This window comes from Ambystoma mexicanum, chromosome 3q, assembly GCF_040938575.1.
Source record: "Ambystoma mexicanum isolate Mex_15411 chromosome 3q, UKY_AmexF1_1, whole genome shotgun sequence".
In the NCBI taxonomy this organism is placed as follows: domain Eukaryota; kingdom Metazoa; phylum Chordata; class Amphibia; order Caudata; family Ambystomatidae; genus Ambystoma; species Ambystoma mexicanum.
The window spans coordinates 54,286,917-54,310,632 of NC_090926.1; the positions used below are offsets into that span (position 1 = coordinate 54,286,917).

The 23,716-nt window shown below is 45.3% G+C and overlaps 1 protein-coding gene across 3 annotated transcripts in view; it reads right to left on the reverse strand.

The window, feature by feature from the left end:
- Positions 1-23,716, reverse strand: part of TOM1 (target of myb1 membrane trafficking protein) — an 837,238-nt gene that overhangs the window by 584,089 nt on the left and 229,433 nt on the right. For all 3 annotated transcript variants that reach the window (XM_069653062.1, XM_069653063.1, XM_069653061.1), the window contains exon 4: positions 11,343-11,492. In XM_069653062.1, coding sequence (XP_069509163.1) covers positions 11,343-11,492 — 150 coding nt within the window. The remainder of the gene's footprint in view (positions 1-11,342; positions 11,493-23,716) is intronic.

Below are 23,716 nucleotides of genomic sequence, written 5' to 3' on the forward strand. Positions count from 1 at the left end.
GTCCGCCTGTCCTTCAACGTTTTGGGTCGGAAGAGTTTGCAGGACTTGCATGCATGCTCGTTGTGGTCTCGAAGTAGACACAGATTGCAACGGCAATGGGTGTCCTTCCAAGGGAACATGCCGTTACACAACGGGCAAAATGTAAATTACGTCCTCTCCATAGCAGAGGGTGACGGCAGCCAGACCAAATAGAGAATGAGAAGGGAAAAGGAAATGCATTCTTGAAGAAGAATAAACCCAGGGCCTGGCCGGAGGGCTTAGGCCACGCGGTCGACAGTCGAACAGTTCACCAGTCGCTGAGCAGTTGTTTGGATGTCTTTGGCGGCAGGAAGCCCACGAGGCAGTCGTCGAAAAGAATAGTCAGGAGACTAGATGACCGTAGGTGGTGGGACAAGTAAGCAATATTAACTCTTGCGAGCTCCGCATAAGGCGACCAACTAGTTGAGCGGAACAAAAACAATTTGAGGGACCTCGACGCGCAAGGGATTTTGGGTACACTACACATGTTGGGGATAGTCTTACAGTCAAGCCCATGTCAAGGTCCCCTGCCAATCTTCAAAAGAAAGATGCAATACTCTGCGATTTCCACTAAATGCACAGCATGTGATTCTAAGCAGATTCACAAGCATCAGAAATAGGTTTATTAGGTTTACATAGCGCTTTAATCCAAAGCGCTTTACAGTATAACAAGGTACAATAAAGAAAGTAGCATATGTACAATCATGAAGCAAACCAGCAAGACAGTATGTAGAACAAATTACTTAAGTGGAGGGGGAGAGGGAAGGCAGCGGCAGTAGGTAAGGAAGGTTGCAAATAACTGTCCGACACTGAGTCCCAATTTGCCCAGTGTCCCTGTGCTTTCTACCTGAGGAGCTGCAGCTACTGCTACATTGCTGGACTATTCCAGTCCTCTTTCTCCTTCTACTGGGTTTGCCTTTAAAATCACCTTTCCCGCGCGGAGCAGAGTCCGGCACTGTGTCCCAGTTTGCCCAGTGTCCCTGTGCTTTCTACCTGAGGAGCTGCAGCTACTGCTACGTTGCTGGACTATTACAGTCCTCTTTCTCCTTCTACTGGGTTTGCCTTTAAAATCACCTTTCCCGCGCGGAGCAGAGTCCGGCACTGAGTCCCAGTTTGCCTAAGTGAGCCTGGTGTACTGGCCAGTATGGGGGTTACCCCAAAAGCTTCTTCCTCTTCCTCAGCGGCGTGTGGCCCTCAGACCCGACATAAGACTCCCCAACAACGCCGAATGTTGAATCCATGGACTACAGCGGGGCAAAAGTCTGTCAGGTATCAACGCTGCTGCAAAGGTAAGCAAAGAAGTATGCAAGAAAGCTCAAACCTTATTGCCAATGCCCACCTCCCTCCAGATCACAGCTCATGTTACATCAAGCGGCCCCTCCTGGTCTTTCTCATCCGCCTAGCCCAATTTAAAATGCACCGGCCTGTGCAACGAACTGTCTCATGCCGGCAGGCACCCCGACGAGACCTCTTTTGTTGCTCTCATTGGCAAACCTAGCCCCGGTACCTGCTGAGGAATTACCGGTGGCAGGATCGCCTTTGTCCAAGCATATTGCTTCGCCCGACATCTATTTTTCGCCGTTTGATTTGACCGATGCGGAAATAACGAGTGCATCGTTGGTTGCTCAAGAAAAATCTATTGAAGCCATGCAGGACTCAATTGAGCAAATAGACGTGGGCGCTAATGCAGGTGCCAGCGTTTGCGCAGCGGACACGGTCTCGGAGTGCATCACTCGGCTCTCTCCTCTAAAATCTGCATCACAACCAGGAAATGCTCTTGATTTGCTTAATCCTACAACCCCAATACAAGCAACAGGCAGCCAATGACTCCCAAAATTAGTCTGCCTCTTCTATCACAATCGGCTTGCAATAATCAGTGTCAACCTCAGAACTCTACTTTAATTCCAACGCCAGCTGAAAATGAAAGCTCTAATTCAAGGAAATTCGGCACTTCGCAACATGATTGCGTTCGTACCCCTGCTGCCCTATTCGGCACCCAGAGCTCTGCCCGTCCTTCTCTAAATTCTACACCTTGTCACTCCAGAGACTCCATCGCAGCAGACTCCTCAAACTGTCATCCCTAGAGTCCCAAGCCATTTACAGCACCACTCTAGTGATCGCCCTAATTTACATTGCCTACTAACTGTCGCGAACAAGCAGAGTTCAGCCTTGCCGACTGCTATTTCATCCACTCCCTCAACACTGACCACGCAGCTCCCACTGCAATGCGACCAAAAAGTAAAAGCATTGAACAAGACGTCTGTTCCTATTCATTCGGAAGCTCGACTGGCCGCAAATAAAATTAATGCTCCCTCCAACTTGACGACGCCACTAAAGCCACCGATCCTTAACAAAACTAACAAGCACCTTGAGTCCAGCGAATGAGTGCTCGAAGACGCCTAGTTCTAAATCGAGCCTTTCAGTCGCTGCGGCCATCCAAATACACAACAATGTGCTTGCAGCGTCTTCTCAGGCAATGATACCTTTTGTAAAACTTTACGAGTCTATGAACGAAACAATTCGTGACCAAGGGGCAATGATCTCGAATCTATCCATAAAACTAGAAAAGAAAAAAAGAAAAAAAGAAAAAAAAAACGAGAACTTTGCCTTATTTACACGACAACACATGCAAGCGGAAGCTGACTCAAGTTTGCAGTGGCACTCGCGCTTGAGTGACTTAGTGGCAAGTCAACAGAGGAGCCACGAACAAATGGTCTATTGGTTGAGTTAAAGGATATGGCTGCAAAACCCTTTTGTGTGAGCAGTCCAGAAAAGTGCTCCGTGGTCAAAGCGAGTTTAGCCACCACTTCAAATGCGTCTCTGAGCCAACTGACCTTAAACACAGCTGTAGCGACAAATGTCGCTAAGCAGGTGCAAAATGGATGCATAGTCGACATCATGAGTGCAAATCCAAGTGCCCAAGTAGCTGTAGACGCTATCACACATCTTCCAGCAGACTCACGTCCCAGATGCAACTGACCCCTTGGCAGTGGACAAAAATGTTCCTTCAAACGATGTTAGTCAACCAAAGCCTCAAAAAAGCCCAACGAGAAATCCCTTTTCTTCATTTGGAATCTTCTCTGGCCCCGCCAAAACAGGTGCTGTGGGTTTGGTGCAAAAAATGACTGCAGCCGCGCAGGCTGACAAGCCCCAAGCATCAGATCAAAAAGAAAAGGTGGCTAATAAAGGGAGGAGACAGAAACCAATAGCCCGTACGTCGACTAAAAGCTTCATAAGAAATCTAACTACTCCTCCTCGTTTGGGCCTGTTCAAACGAAATTCTGGCCCCGACAGAGCTCCCTCAAAAGCTCAAAAAAACAGCAGAGTCACCCCCACAACTTGGTTCTAAACGGCGCCGAATAAGCTCCAATGACGATTCATTAGTCACCTCAGTGATTCCTATTTCACCTGATCTATGTGATCTTTCGACGTATTCCTCCTCTGGAGACGATGAATATCAACAGACACCAAGTGAAGTGACTCAGCCCTTTTCACATCCACCTTTGTGTGGCGCTCAACAGAGGACATGCCCTTTGCTGCCAAACCATCAAACAACCCAGCCGCCGGGTTCAGCGATTTCTGATGAGGTCCTAGCAAAACCGGCGATGGCTAGCGCATCCTTAAATCCTAAACTGACCCAAAATCAACGAAAGCAGCAGTTGCTTCAAATCAAGAGTACATGAAAACAACCCCCGTCGTGCTGTCAACTACAGCTGCAAATTAAGATTGCAAAACATCCATAGTGACGACAACGAGCTGAATCTTAATCGCGCAAATGTCGTAAGGCTGTTTAAACATATTCCGCCATTGCGCTTAATTAATTCTGATGACATAAAAATGGTCGAATATGTTTCAGAACAGTGCTCTGACGCGGTCTTGCTGCACATTGAGTCAGCTGGTGTTCGCAACACAATACTCAAAGCAGCGGAGGACCTACTGTTGTTTGGCTTTGACATTTCCATCGAACCTGAAAACACTAACCAGGCAAGCAACTTGGAGTGTACCTCAAACAATCCTGCTGCGAAAAAGGTCGTCGACGTGTCCCATGTACGAAATCTTTTGAGTTCAGCGGCCTTGCAGGGTGTCTCAAGACACTCAAATGCCAAACAAGTACACAACTCGAAAATTCATACTAAAAAATAGTCATGATTGAGCGTTCAGGAAGCACCATGCTCAGTCTTATCTTGGACACTTGTGGGTTCCATCACTTGGTGAATGGATTCGAAGCTCCCCTCGACAACGTGTTTGCAGTCTGTCTGCAAGAGACATGGCTCCTTGAAGCACCGATGAGACGGCTACGTAATATCAGTCAACCCAGCTGTCAAAAACCTACAAGGACGCCCAAGCGCTGGACTTTTAACCATGGTTCGCGTGTCCCAAAACTGGTCTATTCCGGTCTGTACAAACCCAAATCCTTATGTACAAGGCCCAATCATGCACCTAATGAGTGACAATTCAAAGTCAAAATAGTCACTCCTCCTTATCAATTGTTACTGGAACTCTGCAAAAATCAGCGATCGGTTTTTGTAAATGCTGTTTGTCACCTAATGGATGATGCATCTCTGAAATTTAATCACTTGACAATCATTTGCTGTGGCGACCTAAATTGCTCATGGTTTGATTACGATCCGAAAAATCAAAGTTATAAACGTATTGCCGAAGAAAAACTTGGTCTAAAGGAACGAAGATGGTCAAATGCAATGAAGATGCGTGACTGTGTGATGATAAACGGTGCCGTCAGAGGCGATATTCCAGCACAACCAACTTGACACCGAGAGTCATCTCACAGCATTATTGATTACTTTTGGGTCTCAAGACATTTTGAGACAAAAGACACCACTTTACACTCTCGAAAAATGCTTAACAGTGACCATATGTTGCTAACGCTTGGCTGCTCCTTGGCCACCTCGTCCTCTACCCCTTTGTACAATCTCCCAGTAGAGGCAAATTCCAGTGGCAATCGTCTTCGGATAAGTGTTAACCAAATTGGCTTTGACCGTACGGTGTGGATTACTTTCCCCCATTATCATTACATGTAACAGAGCGTAATGATCGAGGTCAACAGCAGAAATGCCACAAATATCTATTTAGTAAGGTACTGCAAGACAAAAAGAAAGTCCTACGTAGAGGCTTGAGACAAATAAAAAGAAAAGCCGGATCAAGTCAGGAAGTAGCTGATGAAGTAAAGGCAAGAAGAGCGTTATATCGGAATTGGGCAAGATCCCATAGAGTCATCATTGAACAAGATCGTGCTGAATTAATGATAAAGCTAATAATAACAAAAAATACATGTGACATTTGGCATATTTTGAATATGGGCTATGTAAATAGCCTAAACTCAACCCAAAATACCATCTCTGGGGACATTTGGCACAAGCACTTCTTTAAGGTATTTAACAGCGAGAAGCAAGAGGCAGATTCACACTGTGAACGAAACAACGTATCTTGGGACGTAGAAATGTCACAGGTCGAAATTACTCGAGCAATCACGCAGCTAAAAAATTCTCAAGCTGCCGGCCCTGATCTTATCAGCAACGTGATGCTCAAGAAAAACACATCGACGTGGGCTCTTTTTATCGAGCACCTTTTCAAGAGAATTGCCAAATCTAACACTTTACCTGAGTCATGGCTATCTGCAATTGTAGTCCCAAGTCATATGAAGGGCTGCTGGGACCATCCAGGCAATTATCGGCCTATTGCCCTTCTAGATTCGATTGGGAAAATCTTTGGAGCAAATTTAAGATCGAAGCTTGTGATTTGGGCCAAACAAGCCGGCATCCAGGATGAACACCAAACTGGCTTTTCAAAAGGCGTAGGCGTGGATGTCAATCTGGTTTTACTTACGCTTATGAAGTTGGATGCGCAAAAATCAAGATCGAAACTCCATTTAGCCTTCATTGACATGAAACAAGCTTTTGATGGAATAAATCGCAACCGCCTTTGGTCGAAATGATCAAAGTGGGATTATCCAGCTGCTATTCTCAATCCTATAATAGCTCTCCACTCAAATACTTCCATCCGAGTGCGCCTCAACAAACACGGCGACTTATCAGCAAGCATTCCAACAACTCGGGGTGTCAAGCAAGGGTGCCACCTGGCTGCTGACCTTTTCAAATTATTTTTGGCCGACCTTCCTCTTCATCTTGCCCAGGCTCATTGCTTTTTCGCCCAAAATAAATCAGATTCATGTAAGTTACATTGCTTATGCTGATGACCTGGTTCGGTTTGATAAAACACAGATCGGTCTCCAATGTCTACTTCTCTGTCTCTACGATTATCTTGCCATTAACGACCTTTCAATTAATACAGAAAAAACTAAAAATTGTATCAATCGGATCTGTTAACAGCAGAAAAGACAGAGCGTTTATTTGGGCAGTTGGTGGCCATCACCTATCCTCAGTTAACTCCATTCGCTACTTAGGAGTGGAGTTTAACAATTCCATATGCAAATCTCAGTGGATCAAAGAACTAGAACTGAAAACCTCAAGATTAGCCCTCCAAGCGGCAAAACTGAATAAAAGCTTTGGGAAATTCTCTCTTACACCAATGTTAACGTTCTACCTGCAAAAGGTAGTGCCCATCTTAACGTATGGCGCAGAAGCAAGTTGGAATATAAATGAGTCAACTTGGGACCAACTTGAAGGCTGCTTTTGGAAACGGGCACTTAACCTTCCACGCTGTGTTTCAACCATTGCAATTCACCATGAACTATCATTGAACTCTTTATTCAGTCATGTCATATGGAAATCCATCTCACTCATGCGAAAGATGTCCCTTGCGAGCAAAGCTTCACCCTACCACATCTTCAATCATAGGCAGGAAGCAACTAACATCGGCCTATTGGTTCAATGGCGGTCAAACGTGCAAGCTTGGGTAGCTGCTGCGGAAATCTGCAATTTTGACTTAACCTTCCGGCCCCAACATGCACAAAACAAATTTGAGGCTTGGGCATGGATTGTCAATCTAGAAAAGCGGGTAAAATTGGTCTCGGCAAGTTCGCTAGGATATGACCGAAAACAAACTAAACGCTCAGTCATCAGTCATCCTACTTGACTCGATGTTATCCCGGCTATTATTGTGAGCAATTTCTCAGATTCCGCTTAAACATACTAAAATTTAAGGAAATCCTATGGCAACGCAAAGATCCAGCGACAAATGACAATCAATGTCACTTCTGCTTCGTTTCTGTGGAGTCCCTGAAACATCTAATTCTGGACTGCTAGGCCACCTGCGATTTGCGCTCCTTACATCTTGGCCAATTTGCACCTTTAGATGGAGACATGGAGGCGTGGTGGCGCTTGATCTCCTCTGGCAACAGCGTAAAACACGTTTGTGCAATTGTGAACCATCTGAATGTGCTGCTGAAATTTCCCCTCTAATGGCTGTTCTCAATATTGAATCTTAGAGGTTTAACAAAGCTGGCAGTGCATACTCATTTACTCTGAGCTGCCTGGAGCAGGATTGCTCAATCTTGTACTACTTGTGATTCCAGAAGGTTGAGTGGAATTAAATATCATGCTTTCATTAGGTTGAGTTGGAGTCTAGGAGTTATGGAGTTTTGAAACCAAAGTTTTTTTTTTGTATAAAAGAAACTGTAGTTTTTTCAATTAAAAAAAAAAAAAAAAGTGCAAGAAAGGGAAGGGAGCGAAGGGAGATAGGAAGGCAACAGGGGAATTACAGAGGGGAGAAGGTAGGGAAGGAAAGTCAAGGGGGGGGGAGTGGAGAAGAAGGGCTTTCAAGGAGGTGCAGAAGGAGGAGTAGGTGGGGATGGAGCGGATAGAAAGAGGTAAGGAGTTCCAATGTAGGGGGGCCAAGAGCTGAAAGGAACAGAAGCGCCAGGAGGTGCATGAGGCAGGGGGCACAGTGAGTAAGAAGAGGTCAGCTGAGCGCAGAGAGCGGTAGGGAGTGTAAAATGAGAGGAGAGAAGAGAGATAGGGGGGGGCGAGCTCATGGAGGGATTTGAAGACTAGACAGAGGAATTTAAATTTTTGTTGCAAGAGGAAGGGTAGCCAGCCAAGCTGAGAGTGAGGTGGAAATAGAATCGCGAGGACCGAGGAGACAGAGTACGGATGTTACCCTTCGGGCTCCAAAGTGGGGGCATCCCGGCATGCTACCCATGTAACGTATCGCCTAGTGTTCTATAAGGAAAGGGCCTCTCCTAAGCCAGTGTTTAGGGTTCCCAGTTAGGTGCTTGGGGAGGCTTGATTAACTCTGGTAGATTCCCCATTTAGCACTTCTAGGGGGGTTGCATTACTTAGCAAGTGGCTTCCACTGACCCAGAGTTTCCCACAGTCCTCTCTCACAACCCCCTTATCTGCAACTCCAACACAACACCTACCTGTTGCTGGTAAGAAGAGAAATGGTGCCGCACCCACTGGTAAGAAGTATAGTCCAATGTGTCCCCTCTAATGTACACTCATGTGAATATTTGTTAGCAGCTTAACACTGGTCCCAAGCATGGGACTATGTCTCTTCTTTGCAAAGCTCACCACCAACTAACAAAACAGGGACAACCAGCGAGAGCTCCGCAGACCCCCACATAATCGATTTATTTCAGAACTAACATGGTTTTCAATTTCCCTGGGGAAAAGTTTGAATTTGCTTTCTAGGGCTGGAAAATGTGATTATCTCTGCCATTCTGGCAATGGCACATACATTGTGATTTTACAAACTTCGAAAGTACCCGCCCCTACTAACAAAATGGCCATGGTTGGCATTTCCATCTTTTACAATATTCTTAGTGATTTCCACACTTCTAGATGTCAGCTGTACAGCATGTCTTGGTTCTTAACTGTTCGTAATCTAGATTTATAAAAGTGAACATTTGTGGGTTTGTTTGTGGCATGACAAAGCATTTTTTCCTTATACAATTCAACACTGTTTCACCAATATGCACCGAATTTAGCATAGTTACCCGTTAGGACCCACCAGACAACAGCCCACCCCTTTCCCTGGATTTCAGCACCTTCACACATGAGACGGTAGCCTGAAATCGGTGAAACATCAAAGTGGTCATAGAAGACCGGTCCTCAACCCTAGAATGCAGGGTTTCTGGGACATTTGCAACGCAACGAACTGCAGGGTGAGGCAACACATGGCGAGGGAGCACAGTAGGTCCCAATATGCAACAGCACACCAACTCTCGCCAGGCCCAAACGTCTGCTCTGGGATATGTCAGCCAGCCAAACACGCCCCTTATCAGTGCAGTTTACTTCAGAGTGCAAAGCAGATCAAGCACCAAGCGAATCGGAACATCGACCTACAGAACATGGATTTTCAACAATTTATGAGAGTGTTATGGCTGTCCACAGAACGGATACTTTTTGTTATTCATTAATAAACAATTGGCTGAGTTCATTATTTTGGTTTTTTAGTGCATGCAATACTCCAGATCAGCAAAGCCAATGCACACAACTTGGGATAAACTAAACGGCCTTGTACAGGCAAGTTAGCAAAGAGTCCCTTTGATGCATTATATGAACATAGACAGAGCATTGTTAATACATAATTTTGTCCACTGGTTGTGTGCTGAGGGAGGCTCTCTGGATCTGGAGCAGCAGGTGGGCACGAACACATGCACCCATCGTCAAAATTAGTTTGAGAACATTTGGAATGCAATTAACCAAGAGATAAATATCCAGTTGGGAATACTGATCTCTGTACATTCATCAATAACAGACAATGGTGCTAAATAACAGGAACAGCAATTGCTGAGTACTAAAAACATTGTCTGCCTCTTGATGCATGTTGTCCTCTGTTGTGTTATAGGATAGCAGCAGGGGTTGAGTTATCATTTGGTCACCAAGGTTGCCCTCGAGCTATCCTCCTGAGACATTCTTCTGGTCTGCTACTGTGTTGGTCAAGCAAGTCACATGAGAATCAAAGGGGTATGAATTTTGCCAGAGCAGTCATGGTTCTGGTCTCTCCCCACTAGATGGGACATGAACGTTAGGCTAGTGCAGTCATGTAGTGTATATGCATCTCAGTAATTTCAAAGAGCCATAAGTGAGAACTTCCGAATGGCTGTCAGAGGATCTCCAGCCATCCCACAGCTACTGGATGGGGAGATCCTGCTCATCAGAGTTCAAATCATTTGCTATACAAGGTCTTCTTTGAACAGAGGCAACTGACAGGTATCAAGTGAATTAACTGGTTTATAGTGACATTTTCGAACGTAACATTTTCGAAATGCCATTTTTTCGACACCAAAATACTGGAAAAAAAATGTTCTAATGTTTTTCTTTTATTTTTTAAATGGGGGGGTTCCCCCCACCTCCCAACATTCCGGTTTTTTTAAGGACACTTTTTTTTTACTAAAGAAACAAAAATAAAACATAAAATGAAAAGGAGAAAAAAAGAAAAGGATTTTTTTCCCCCCGCAATTTTGTTGGACAAAATGGCATTTCGAAAAATGTGTTTTCGAAAATGTAACTGGATACCAAATTAACCTTCCTAATGGAGTCAGATGAAGGTAACGGAGGTCTCTTCAGTAAGAGGGCCCAATGAATTTTGTGGGACAAAGCTCTCTTCATGCAGATTACTAGTATTCAACCCACAAACTGCTGATTTGGGCTGTTAGGATTAATTGTTGGAGTAAATTGGGTTTCAATGTAGGATGAACATGTTGGGCAATGCGTGGGTGTGCTGCTGGAGCCAATTTGGCATTTAAAGTGTTGGGTTTTGGGACGGTTATGCTTTGGGATGAAATATGTTTGTGTTTTCACGTGGAGCTGGGTTATGGGACAGATCTCGATTAATTGGATGCATTTGGTTGAGGGACAATACTATTAGGTTTTGGCGAGTGTTCAGGTTTGGAAAGTTGGAATGATATTGGTTTGGGCACTAGAACAAGATTTGAGGGGAGATCTCGGTTCTGGGAGAGTTGAGATGGACGGATGGAGTCACGTTGAGTTTAGAGACAGTGTTGTAGTCTCTGTGTGAGTTGGATTTTGAGCACCGACTTTGGGGGCAAAATGATGTGTTGTTGGTGGGAGTGAGGATTTGAGACAGGGTTAATTTCTTCAGACCAGATGTGTTTGGGTGCAGGCTAAATCAAGCCATTGAGAGTTTTGGGATTGGTAGTTGAAGTTGAGTCGCTTTCTGGGGCAGCATCAAATTGGATTGATGGAACAAGGTGAGATTAGATTGTTCAGATTGACTGCAGGTATAGCAGAAGGTTCGGGTGAGTTGAGGTAAGCTGTGCATTCGGGAAGTTTAGTTGCAGGACCAAGTGGAGTTGAATTGTTAGGATGAGATGTATTTAGGTGAAGAGAATAGTTTTTCTGTTTTCAAACGGAATGATGTTCTACAAAAGAATTACTAACCTGGATGAGCATCAGCACTTTGTCCTGCACAACAGTGGGTGGATTGTTCTTGGGGAGGATAATTCGCACCATAACGTTTTCCACAAAGTCCTGACTGGCAACCAATGAGTGGAACCGGTGGCCACAGTTCTTCACACATGTTTCAAGAACCTGTAGAGGAACAACAGCATGTGTTACAAATCTTATTCGTTTCCTATCTTCACAGATATCGATAATATATATATATATCTTCCTACAGCCAGTAGCTAAACTGGCAATCAAGTTGCACTCCCAATGGGCTAAAGTCCACAAATATTCGGCTGGGTCCAGATAAAGATTTTAAAATTCTATATCTTAATTGTTTTCAATTAAAAATGTATATACAATCCCAAAAAGCAGGCAAAGGTATGGCAGCAGCACAACGACATGCTACGCAACAGACCTGCTGCTTGCTCACATTGCCTGACCCCCAGTACAACAGATTAAAATAAACAATTACCGCAAGTAGAATGGGAAAAGGGACTACAATCAGTGCAAAGTGCAAGTAGAATGGGAAAAGGGAGTACAATTGGAAACAAGCTGTAATTGGCTTGCAGGCTGATGTCCATCATTTATATTTGGTTTTACAGAGTACTCGGCATCAGCCTTCATATGGAGTGAAAAATATATCTGCCATCTTTGCCCGTCAGTAGTGTTTTAGACAGTAATAATATGCCACCCATGAGGCCACAAACCTAAATGTTTACAAAAAAATATTGCAGCAGGTACAATGTATGTATACCATCAGTACATCGATAAATATAGCACTTTGACAGAAAGGACACTATGTTCGAGCAACATCGATCAAAATGTGCATTTAACATGAAAAGTACTCTTTCGGTTGGAACAGCATCCCAAATGGTACATGTATGTCTGACACAATGTTTTATAGGTGCCGGTAGGTGTTCCATGTTTGATTGTATGTTGCCAATTTAGACATTTGCACCTTAAAAATGATGATGTTTCTATCTGTGAGAACAGTGTCCCAAAAGATGTGTGTATACCATGCACCACCTTCTTAAAACACAAGAATAAGAACGGCAGATCATTCTGGGAATTTGAAATATATACTGGGAAACACAAAAGCCTGTTGAAAAATACAATCTATACAGTAAACAAATGTTGGGTTGCAACTAGGTGGTCATGTCCCACATATTACTCTGTATTAGGCAATACAGTTATAACACCACAATTTCCCACAATGCAAAAAATGTGCAGAGTCATACTTTTAAACATCTAAACGCTTAGTGCAAAGTGCCACATGCTGTAAACTTCACCCCATGAAATATGATCCTAGCAGCAAGAGATCTTAAAGTGCACGGTGCAATATTTTAAAATAGTGGATGTCATTGCTCTAATAAAAGGGTTCTATACTAAAAGCACATATTCTCCAGTGCAAAATGCAACCTGCCGTAGATTGCAGCGTACATGGGTTTTACGCAAAGTGGCATGTACTACAAACTTCATGGTATGGAACAACAATCCTAGCAGCCCAAAGTATTAAAGTGCATAGTGCAACAATGCATATGTTAGAAAGCTCTAAAGTGCATAATGCAACATCATGCGTAACATTGAAATCATTACTCCACTGAACTGGCTAGGTGATTCAACCTCCATAGTTTGCAGCATTAAAAACATTGTCCAAATACGATGACCAAATTGTACACAATCCTGAGCCTATCAAACAGACATTTTCTGCACGGATGCAGGCTCCAATGTATATCATCATGTAGTATCCGTGTTCTCTTAGTTAGAACTGTATCACAACCACAGAGTAGTCTCACATCCTAAACTCTCAACTAATCTAAAGTAAAAACAACACTAATATAGAGTAACAAAGAGATAAAGGTGAAGAGAATAAAAAAAAACAGGAGAAAAAAACAGTAGGGATGTGAGAAAAAAGAAAGATGAAAAGTGAAAAGGAAAAAACAAAGAAAAGAATATATTCATAAATGATTATATCATGAAGGAACGAGTTCACTGAATCAGAAAAAATGACTAGATAACAAAATATCTTTGCTTACTGGTGTGACCGTACCAGAATATTCTAGCCTACATGTGTAGGAAGATTCTAAACTTTCATTGCATATTCCATTAAAAAGCCTGCACAAACAATGCAAACTCTCTCTGACCTTAATCTTAGACTTAAACATGTATACAGTTCTTATTGATGTTATGTCCAAAAGAATTTTTGGTTTCGAAGTTTATAATGTAACTTGTTTCTTGTTGCTGTAGTAGGTTTTCTTTATTCCCTCCTCTGGGTCTTTTCTCTATTCTGTGAATACCAAAGAAAGTGAAACCATCAGAATTATCCCAATGGAACGCTGCAAAATGTTTCGCCTTGGGATTAGCTGCATCATGATGTTTCATAGCTCTTAGATGCTGCAATATGCACATTTTTAGTTTGGATTTGGTGCTCCCTATGTACCACTTGTTGCAGCAACATTTAAGGACGTAAACCATGAATTCAGAAACACAAGTGATTTTATTATCCAGTTTCATAGAGGTGCCCAATATTGGATGATAGTACGTTGTACAGTTAAGGGTATACTTGCAAACCTTGGATCAAGTACATTTGAAAAAACCCTGTTCAGAGGTCTTAATCCACATAGTATGTCCAGTGCTATCGTCACTCTGCATAAAACTGCCAGCCAGAACATACTTAAAGGAACAACACTTGCGGAAACTGATGACTGGTTGTATATTTAAAGTGCAATTGAAGTCACTGTCCGCCAGGAAAATCTTCCAGTGTCTGTTAAGGCCATGATGAATCGGCTGTGCATGTATGCCAAATGCTAAAATGAGTCTTGTGACATCTTTATTAGGTTTGCCCATCTGAAAAGTCAGACTGCTCTACCAATAGAGTTTGTCTTTCACATTGGCAGGCTTTAATGTGTGCCCGCTCAATTATCCTTTTGTGGTATATGCTTGTTGTTGGAATCCCCATGACGTAATTCTATTTCCTTTATCGAATGCTTCTAATGTTGAGCAGTTTCTTCGCAATCTAATGAATTCCCCATAGGGGATACGCCATATGAGGTTCTTCGGATGCTCGCTTGTTGCATGAAGGGGGATGCTGGATACAGTTCACCCACGAGTCGTCTTGCTTCTGTTTTCACAGTTGCATCTATAAAGACTATTGCTCTCTCTATGATTTTCATTGAATTTAAGATTACATTTGTTGGTTAAGAAATTCTACAAAGTCCATCCATTCCACCTCACTCCCCTTCCCAAATTATTAACAGTTTATCGATATCACAAAGCCACAACACAACTTTGAGTGTACTTCATTTTTCTCTGATCAAGCTGTACATTTCTCCCAATACCCCATACTCAGATTTGCATAAGCAGGTACAAAAGTGGTGCCCATCGCAGTTCCTTGCTTTTGTCTAAAGAATTATTTGTTAAAGAGAAACATTGTTTTTGAGGCGTATATAAATCAGGGCGAGGATAATTTCCGTATGACTTCAGAAGTTCAGCGACTGAGTGCTCAAAAAGTATTCACATGCCTTTTTCCCAAAGTCATGTTGAATGGATGTATAAAAAAAAATAGATCCATGGTGACTACCATGTAGTCAGCATGACATGGCACGTCTTCTATTTTACATATAAAATCCTTAGTGTCTTTGAGATACAACGTTAAGAGGATACAAAAGGTAAAAGTACCTTGTCGATAAACTTGGACATATTCTCTAGGAGTGAACCCACCAGTGTGAACATAGGTTGGCCTGGAGGTCTAATCATACCATATATATCCGAGTAAATAGAGACCTCAACTGAATGGCTTTTTTGGAAAACCAGTGAAGTCAGTGGCAAACCTGAAGAAAATAGGGCAAGCCAGGCCAGTCTACGGCTTCAAGTATGATGTATGAAAACTCTTTTGTTCTACCAAGCATGTGAAGACAATGTCCAGATAATAATACACTGAAGAATCCTGTGGATCCCTCACTAAAACCCTGTCTAAAGTCTCCTCCTAGGTAGCCAGGAGATGGCAGACTCTTCCTGATCCCAATTGATGGGAGCGATGTACTACGTGGGGATCACCTGGGTGGAGACGGGGCCCAGGTCAGTAAGGAGAATCCATGGTATGAGACAGTATTTTTCCTCTAAAAGGGATACTCTTACCATCATGTCAGAAGAGGTTATGGCTTATTGTCATTTTAACATCTCACATTTATTTGACCGGAAATAATAGGTATTGTAGTATTTGTATGGTAAATAATAGGTGGGGGTGAAGTAAGGGTATAAGTTGGAGGGCAGGGGGAGGTGGTGAGGGAGGCTCTTCCCCCCCACACATTATAAAAAAAGAAATGTTGGCTTTTCTGTCAAAATTATTAGGTCATTTCTCAATTTTTTTTTTTCTCCTCGAAATTATCATGGATATCCTGTAGAAGTGAAGGACAGGCAAGTAGGCCTAACAGCCTTTGCCAGGGTCAGGCAATTAACAAAGGGCCTGCACCTGAAATCAATTGCTCCACCTAAGAGGTATAAAAGGCTTCAGCGGTAGGAATAAAGGAAATGGAGCTAGAGCATGAGATGAAAGGCTGGCAGTAATAGCAGAAGGAGGAGAGCACAAGGCTGTCAGTTCATGAGGAAGTGTGTTCACTTAAGAGACGCTGGGACAAGAGGAAAGCAGGTTTCACCTGCAAGCACTGACAGAGTCATCTGTTCATAAACCCTACTTGTCATGGCTGCGCCGAAACAGATGTATCAAGGTTGAAAGTCTTCCAAGGGGTGCCTAGTGGCTATGACTGCAGAGCCTTGACCGTGCTGCAACCCAAGGCCCGTGTGCAGAAGCAAGCAGAGGGACAGAGGCATGAAGGAGTCTCCCTGTGGTTAAGGGTGGACTGAAGACACCTGGCCTGCAGAGGTGTGTGGGTCCCAAGAGTGCCTACCTGTCATGATTCCTGCCCCTCATGTCCCCAGCCCTCCAAGATGTCAGGCTGGAGCCAGGCCACGATCACATACATGGCCCTCAAGGGCCTCTCCATCCCTCCAAAGACCCACTTGGAGTGAGACTTGGTGCTTGTGGCACCAGACTCACTCCCAGAGGATAACATTGGGGATTGGACTTGTAGTGCAAAGATGGGGACAAGATTGATGCCCCCACATATTTCGGTTTCCCAGAACTGCAAGTGCGGTCTAGTCTTTTGGGTGCGGTTCAGCCCAGAGACACCTGGGATACCCAGAGACTATTTAAGCCACACCCAGGCTGAGAAACATGCTTTGTGTTTTCTGCACCTGCAGCGTGACACTCGCGGTGTTCGGATTGGTCTCCAGTAGGCCTGCATCTTTCTTCTGCGCTCAGCTCCTGCAAGAACAAGAACACCGTTAGGAACAGCCTTATCTTGCGGCGCTTCTGCCCATCATTCATCACTCCTTCTGTTCTGCGGGCATCTTCGGCGGTGTCATTCCCATCCCAGCACGCCGCTTCCTAAGGAAAAGGAAAAAGAACAGAAAAAAGGCATTAGTAAGCACTCTGCAAATCTTCGCTTATTTTTTTAAATACTGTACGAGCTTCAAACGGTTACCTGAATCCCAGCCGCTCTGGGGGAACTCTGTCTCCGGAACTTCTCATCCATCTGCAAGAGGGAAAAGACACTCCAGGTTAGCGTGGAAACATCTAGAGGCGCCGCATACAGCGCTTAGCCACCGCATTTGTTCTTCATAACCGGCATCCATGCTGAAAACATTGCGGCACCTAAAAGACACAGAAAAAGAACTCAGTTCAATGCAAATACGAAAGGGCTGCATCGCGCCCTCACTCACCTTCAGCGCTACTCATCTCAGCAGCACGCCGCCATCCCCGGACGCCGGCCATCATCTAAGAAAGGAAAGGAACGAAGTTAGAGAACTGTTCAAAAGACTCATTATACTTACCTGTCGGACTCTTGCCAGTGAAGTAACTAGGCAGCAACGAGCCCGCATCAATCAACGCACTCCTGCGCTGAAAGCAGGACGGAGAGCACACTATCCAAGAAAACAAGGTGAGCTGTGGATCAAAGGGAAGGGTTGGACCCCGGAGAAGAAGGGGGTTCAAGCACACAGACAATAGGGAGTTACACTCTACAGATCCTGTGTTTCAGGCCCAGTCTCCAGTCGAATAGCCTCCATGGAAGGGTTTGAGGTCGTAAGAGGTCAGAACAGGCCGAGTGACGTCCCCGTGGATACCAGTTGAGCGTTACACTACCGTAGTAGCAGAAGAAGTCAGGAGGTGGAAGCACCCCACAACCAAAGTGTTCATGGAGCCGGTGAGTGAAGCTCTGTATGCAGGTTCACTTTGAAAACCTTGTCGGTAATGGTTACCAGCTCCATGAAGAGTGGAAACGAGTAGAAGCTGTTTGTCACTGAAGAGTCCTGCCAACAATGAAAATGTATCATACACGCTTCTTTTCTTCTAAACATTTTTATTAAACATTTTCTGAATACACAACTGACAAGCCCCACCCCTGACTAGCCCACCCGTGCCCCCTCCCGCTCTTGACAGTAGTCCCATTCTTTTCATCCCTGCTGACGTAGCGCTTCCACCCCCAAGCTCCACCATCACATCAAAGGTCGGAAGTGATGGTTAATCCCCATGAACATCCCCCATATCTGCTTTCATCTGACCCCTGCTGTCCCTCCACCCTTTAACCTCCCTCTCCGCCGAAATTCCAGTCAGAGAATCTTCTGCTTCCCAGCTATTATCTGCCAAAACCGCAGACGGGGGCCCCCTTTGGTTGGAGCCAATTCAGTTCCTGTCAAAGGAGGAGGGGATCTTTGGTCTGTTAGCTGGGCCACTCGGGGACCTCTTCTTGATGGACTTGGGGACCCTCCTACATTCCCATTGCTTCCTCTTGGCTGCTTCGCTCTGCTGCTGTATTTCACGTCGCTCGGACCCCTCTTCCTCCAGGTTCAGGGGCTGCAATCCTTTGCAGGTGGTGATACAATGTTGGAGGCCCTCCCAGGTGGAGACCAAACAGGAAGGTCCATTTATACCTCACTTGTGCCTGGGTCAGGGCCTTTACCACCAGCCGCATAAGCATATGCTTCACCAGCGTTGTTTGGGCCAGATCTTGGTAGAGTTGAATTTCGGTGCTGTTGGCCTTTATTGGGCCTGCATTACTAGCCTTCGACAGGATGTTTTCTTTCTGACCGTACCTTTGCAGCACCACTACCACCACGTCCCTTAGTTTAGCACCCGGCTCCCTCGTTTTTGGCCCAGCCCTGTGGACCAGATCCAGCAGAACATCCTCGCCTTTCTCCATTTCTAAGAGGCCCACAAAGACCTGTTGTATTATTTCCAGCAGATCACGGTCCTCAAGGCCCTCCGACATCCCCTTTATCCGTAGGTTGGATCGCCTGGAGCGTATTTCGAGGTCCTCACTCTGGATCTCCAGGTTCCGATTGACTCTGGCCAGTTATTCCACCAGTCCGTCTGTTTTACAGGCATCTTCAGCCAGCTCCTGAAATCGCATGTTCTGCCGCATCCGTTCCCTCACCCAGCTCGGCGAGGTCTCCTTCTACCTCCTGCAACGATTGTGCTAGTTCAGGTAAAATTAAGCTTAGTTGTGATTGCAGAGTGTTTTTTGTCACTAAACTCCCTGAAGCCCTATTGTAGAGCTGCGCTCATCACTGCACGCTCTTTCATCCTGGGGGTACAGTCCCCTCCTGCTTGCTGGGATATATGCTTTGTGGACGTGTCCGACCCCTTGTCTCCGCAAGAGCTTCTGCAGGGTGCCGTCTTGCGCCTTTTTTTGTAAGTTTAGGGGTTGGGACCCCTTCCTTCTGATTTTTGTTCCTATGCAGCGACATTTGCCCGCTGCGCTGGGGAGAAGCGCCCCTCTGCCTCTGTGACTGCAGGTCTGACTGTTCTTCAATCTTGTTCACCCTGTTACAGTCACCTGATATCCCTGGGGGCGTCTGGAAGGTTCTGAGATCTGGAACCCTGGATGCATAGTTGCCCAGAGCTGAATAATGAATCTGCAATTACAGAAGGGAGGATTTGTGATAACTGTCTATAATGGGTGAATCTCCCACCTCCCTCTGACCGATTCCCTTCCCACTGGGTTCTTTTCTCACATTGGTTATTTGTAGGGTGAGCTATCCGTCCTGCGTTTCTTGTGCAGGGGCGCTTGACGTTTGTTGGGGAGCTGCCAGAGTTGCTTCACTGGTGCAGTACGCCTTCCTTGGGCCCAGGCCTGCTGTGACCCCAAATCTGCTGGTAGGCAGGAAGGTTTGTTAATTGTTGAGTCTTTTTTCTGTTTATGGTGGGAATTTGTTAATGTCTTTATCTCCTCCTTTTCAGGTGCGAAGGTCTTGATGCTGGCGTGCCAGATGGAGAGGCACGTTTTCCAGTTAAGAGAAAGCGCGAAGCGCAGCGCCTTTATTGTCTTTTAAAGCTAACCTGTGTTTTCTTCTTCTTCTCCTCACAAGCCGCTGGGGTGCTGCGAGTGGATGAGAGCGAGATGAAAAACAGGCCCTCGTAATCCGTTAAAGGTAAGTACAGCGCTGTGCAGTTGTTTAATATTGAAAGCAAACCGGAATATGTCTCTTTTCCTTTGCAGATGTTGCTGTGGTGCTTCGGATGAAAGCGTGGCGCAGTGCGATGGAATGCAAGTAAGACTGATGAAATTCGATGTTTTGGAAACGCGTGTTCTAATATTGCTTTACCCTTTCTCATTATTGCAGGTTGCAATTTTCGAACAGCAGCTGTGGTAGCAGTTTGCCGGAAGTCCTTAAGCTAGTACTCACAGGTGAGTGAGGTTTCCTCTTCACTCGGTTTCCACAGATTGCAGCCCAGTTGAGATGCTGAGTGCTGGAGGGTGTTATCTCAGGTAAAACAGAATAATCTTGTTCTTGCAAGATTACAGGAAGATGCTGAAGACCAGGAGCTGGACACGGTGAGCGTCACACTGCGGGTTGCAGAATAACTCTAAGCATGTTCTGCAGTCAGGGTGTGGTTTATATAGCCCAGGAAAAGTAGTACCAGGGAAAGTAGTTCCAGACCTGCCACACCCAAAACACTAGACCTCATGGCTTGGTTCTTAGAACTAGATTGTGTGGGTGCTTCCATGCTGGATCTAAAAGCCCATGTACATAAATGGGACCTAGGTTGAACAGCCCTTCCTTCCTACATAGGAGCCTGGTGCCAAAGGCGCCAGGACTGGCTCCAGGAGCCCTTTGCAGTGGTGGTAAGGCCCTCAGGGTTCTGGTGGGAGCCTGCTTGTGGCACAACTTGTGCCCCCTCACAGTGGTCATGACACACCCCCTCTGAGTTGCTCATCCTGCTCACTGAAGTCACCCCTTTAGGGGATGGTACCGTTACCAGTGTCCACTCGAGCTGGCTGGAGTCACCTTTTGGCGTTTGCCCCTGCGCACAGCCCCTGCCACTGGTTTATCCTCTCCTCCTTAATAGGGCTGCGTTTGTACCCCATCATCGTTGGCATAATGTGCCTCCTCTGCTGCTCCATGCGAGCCCAACTCCTGCTCACTTCCGCCCTTTCTGCAGGCCCACACGTTCTCCACTGCTTGCCTAAATGGCTACAGGTCAGCACTCCCCTCCCCCCTCCTAGTCCCGGGCTCACTGTGGATCATATGCATGCTGCAGAGGGCCCCCTCTCTCACGACTCGGCGCCGGGCCAGCTGTAGGGGATTCCCCCACGTTGCTGGGCAGTGAGCCTGCACCTCAACTCTCCGGGAGTTCCATGATTCATCCTCCCCTGACCGCATCATCTCCAGCTTCCCCTTGTGGCTCAACAGCGTACCGGGGTGTCCTGCTGGGCTCTCTGTGGCATTTCCCTCTGTTCTATATGCGGCTTCTCCACACATGCATGCCCAGCCTTGTCAGCGCAGCCGGGCCTTCGGTCTGGCAACCTCAGAGTCCGCCCGCTCGTTCCGGCCCGCTCCCCTCAGCCACGTCTTGCCACATGGTTGCTCCTTCATGCGGGTTCTGATTCCGGGCCGAAGCTGCTTGTACCCCCCTTTCGGAGCGTGGTCGCCCCCGCCGTGCCTGCCCGCAGCACTGCTTGCAACGGGGGAGAGTGGGGGGTGGGGGAGTCGGGGTTTATGTCACTCAATCCTCAGAGGCCGGTCCCACCGTCGCCTCTTCGTTACCTAGAGCGGCTCCCCTGTGCCTCTCGGTTCACTCCACGCTGCCTCCAAGTCACCCCCTCGCCAAGACCCAAGAGGATTCCGACGATGTATCTGCCTCTTTCGATCACCGCTGCTACAGCTTTCCGCCCCCACTGCAACTCCACACAGCCCACCCCTCCCCCCTCCAGTCAGAAAGGCACAAATGTGGAATTTCTCCTCATTATTGGGCAGCGGGAGGCAAAAGCACCTAGATGAATGTGCTCCCCTCTTGGAAGTCTTATCACACGCACTTCTAATGCAAGTCAGAGTGCTCACGTATAAAAGAAAAGCTTTTATTTCCATTGTGGAATAGTTTAAACATTACTGGAGTGGTTGAGTGTCTCCAATTAAGAAGGGGAACGCTTTTCCAAATCACTCAGAAACATAAAGCTGATTTTCACAAATTGTTACAAGGCATATTACATCAAAGAGGTTGTGTGTGAACAATTGTGATTCCTGACTGGAGTCAGAGTATAACTCTGTGTTAATAAAAGGGAATACATTTTCTTGTGGATCTTTAAGGTTAAAGATCGCCATTAAAGAGTTGTCGGGTATACCTTAATCTGCTTCGCTAATGAAGGTTGATCCCTGTAATATCCAGAACAAGTATTATATAAAAACGTAGAAGTTGTTTAATTGACTAGAAGAACAAGCAATGCCAAAGCCAGTAGGCAAATGCTTCCTATGGTGAAACCAGCACTTTTGAGATCTATCCACTTACAATCTGAGGTTGTTAAAATTATCAAAGGTCCAGTGTCTTCTGATACAAGTGTGACATTGTTTTCCAAAGCTGGAAGTGTGACAATACAGCTTCAGGGTAGCTACTGGTACCATCCATGAATGTGTCAATGAAGCTGAGGAAGGGAGCTTTGTGCTTGTAAGAAGATCAAGTCAACAATCTATAATGCTGAGGCTGTTGAAGTTGAAAGAGGAGCAGTCTGGAAGCAGAGGCAGATTATACTGGTGACAATAACATAGAAAGAAGAGGCAAAGAGGCTGCCCTTTTGCTATAGCCTAGGAAAGAAGAGTGCCTTGCCTACCTGTGGAAGACGAAGACTCTTATCTTTAAAACACATTACAAATCTAAAGTATCAAGGTGAAGTAGAACTGCCAGAACTGTGGTTGTGTAGAATACTGCATCTTACCCTAAAGCTGGTTGAGGTAGTGGCATACTGTGGAACAAAGGAGCTTGTTCCCATGGTAACAGTAGAAGGGGGATGTCAAGATGAAAGCAACACCCTAAGAAGAAGCACCCCGACAAGTATATCAAAACACTGCAGAGGTCAGAACTGTAAAGAAAGTTATTGAAACAGACGTCGTTTGCTTCTTTATCCATTGAACTGTGGCAAACCATCCTGGAAGGAGGATACCCAGGATTAACATTGGTACTGTTTTCTTGGCTAGAATTGGAAGGGGAACTTTTCAACAGAAAGCTGAAGAACTGTTACCAGTGGATTTTTGTTTGGTGAACTTTGATTTCATTGGGAACTTACAAAAACTGGTTCAAGACTAACTTTTCTTTTTGAACATTTGGGAGAAATATATTGAGCAATCCTGGAGAAGGAATCTACCCAAGACAGGTGAAGGTCATGCAAATCACTGGTTGATGGTTATTCACTCATTTATGTTGTTTATGTTTTACTTTCAACGTTTTGTTTTTTAGTGTGAGGGCCAGTTTTGTTGATGCTGGGAGTACCTCCCTTAAACTAATTAGGGAACTCCCTGATACAGTAGGTTTAGTGAGGATTAATTTGCACTTTTTACCTTTAATAAAATCTTTAATTTGGATTTAAAAAAAAAAAAACACTAACCATTGTCCGCATCACATTACTGAACCCTCACAACTGGTAGTGTTACTGAGTGTTACTTGGGAGCAACACAGCGCTGTACTTTGAGGCTGCATCTACAGGATTAAAAGTAAGGTACAGGAGTAGCATCTGTGAGGGTATACTAGCCTGAGCTTTTTTCCATTAAAATATAACTAATTCGGGTAATTCAGTCTCTGAAAAGCGGGGTCTGCTAATCGGACCTCACTTTTATAATGCACCATGACGACAAGTATAGTGCAAACATGTAGCAATTCTGAGCCAGTCTACGCACACCTGTAAGGGTGTCGAAGAAGGAAGCTGACACAAAAGGTCGCATGGTGGTGGTTATAGACTTGTATTTATGCATGCAAAAGGCCCTCACTATCCCCATCTTCTAAGAGAAGTTTCCCTGCCTCAAAACTAATACTAAAGTGT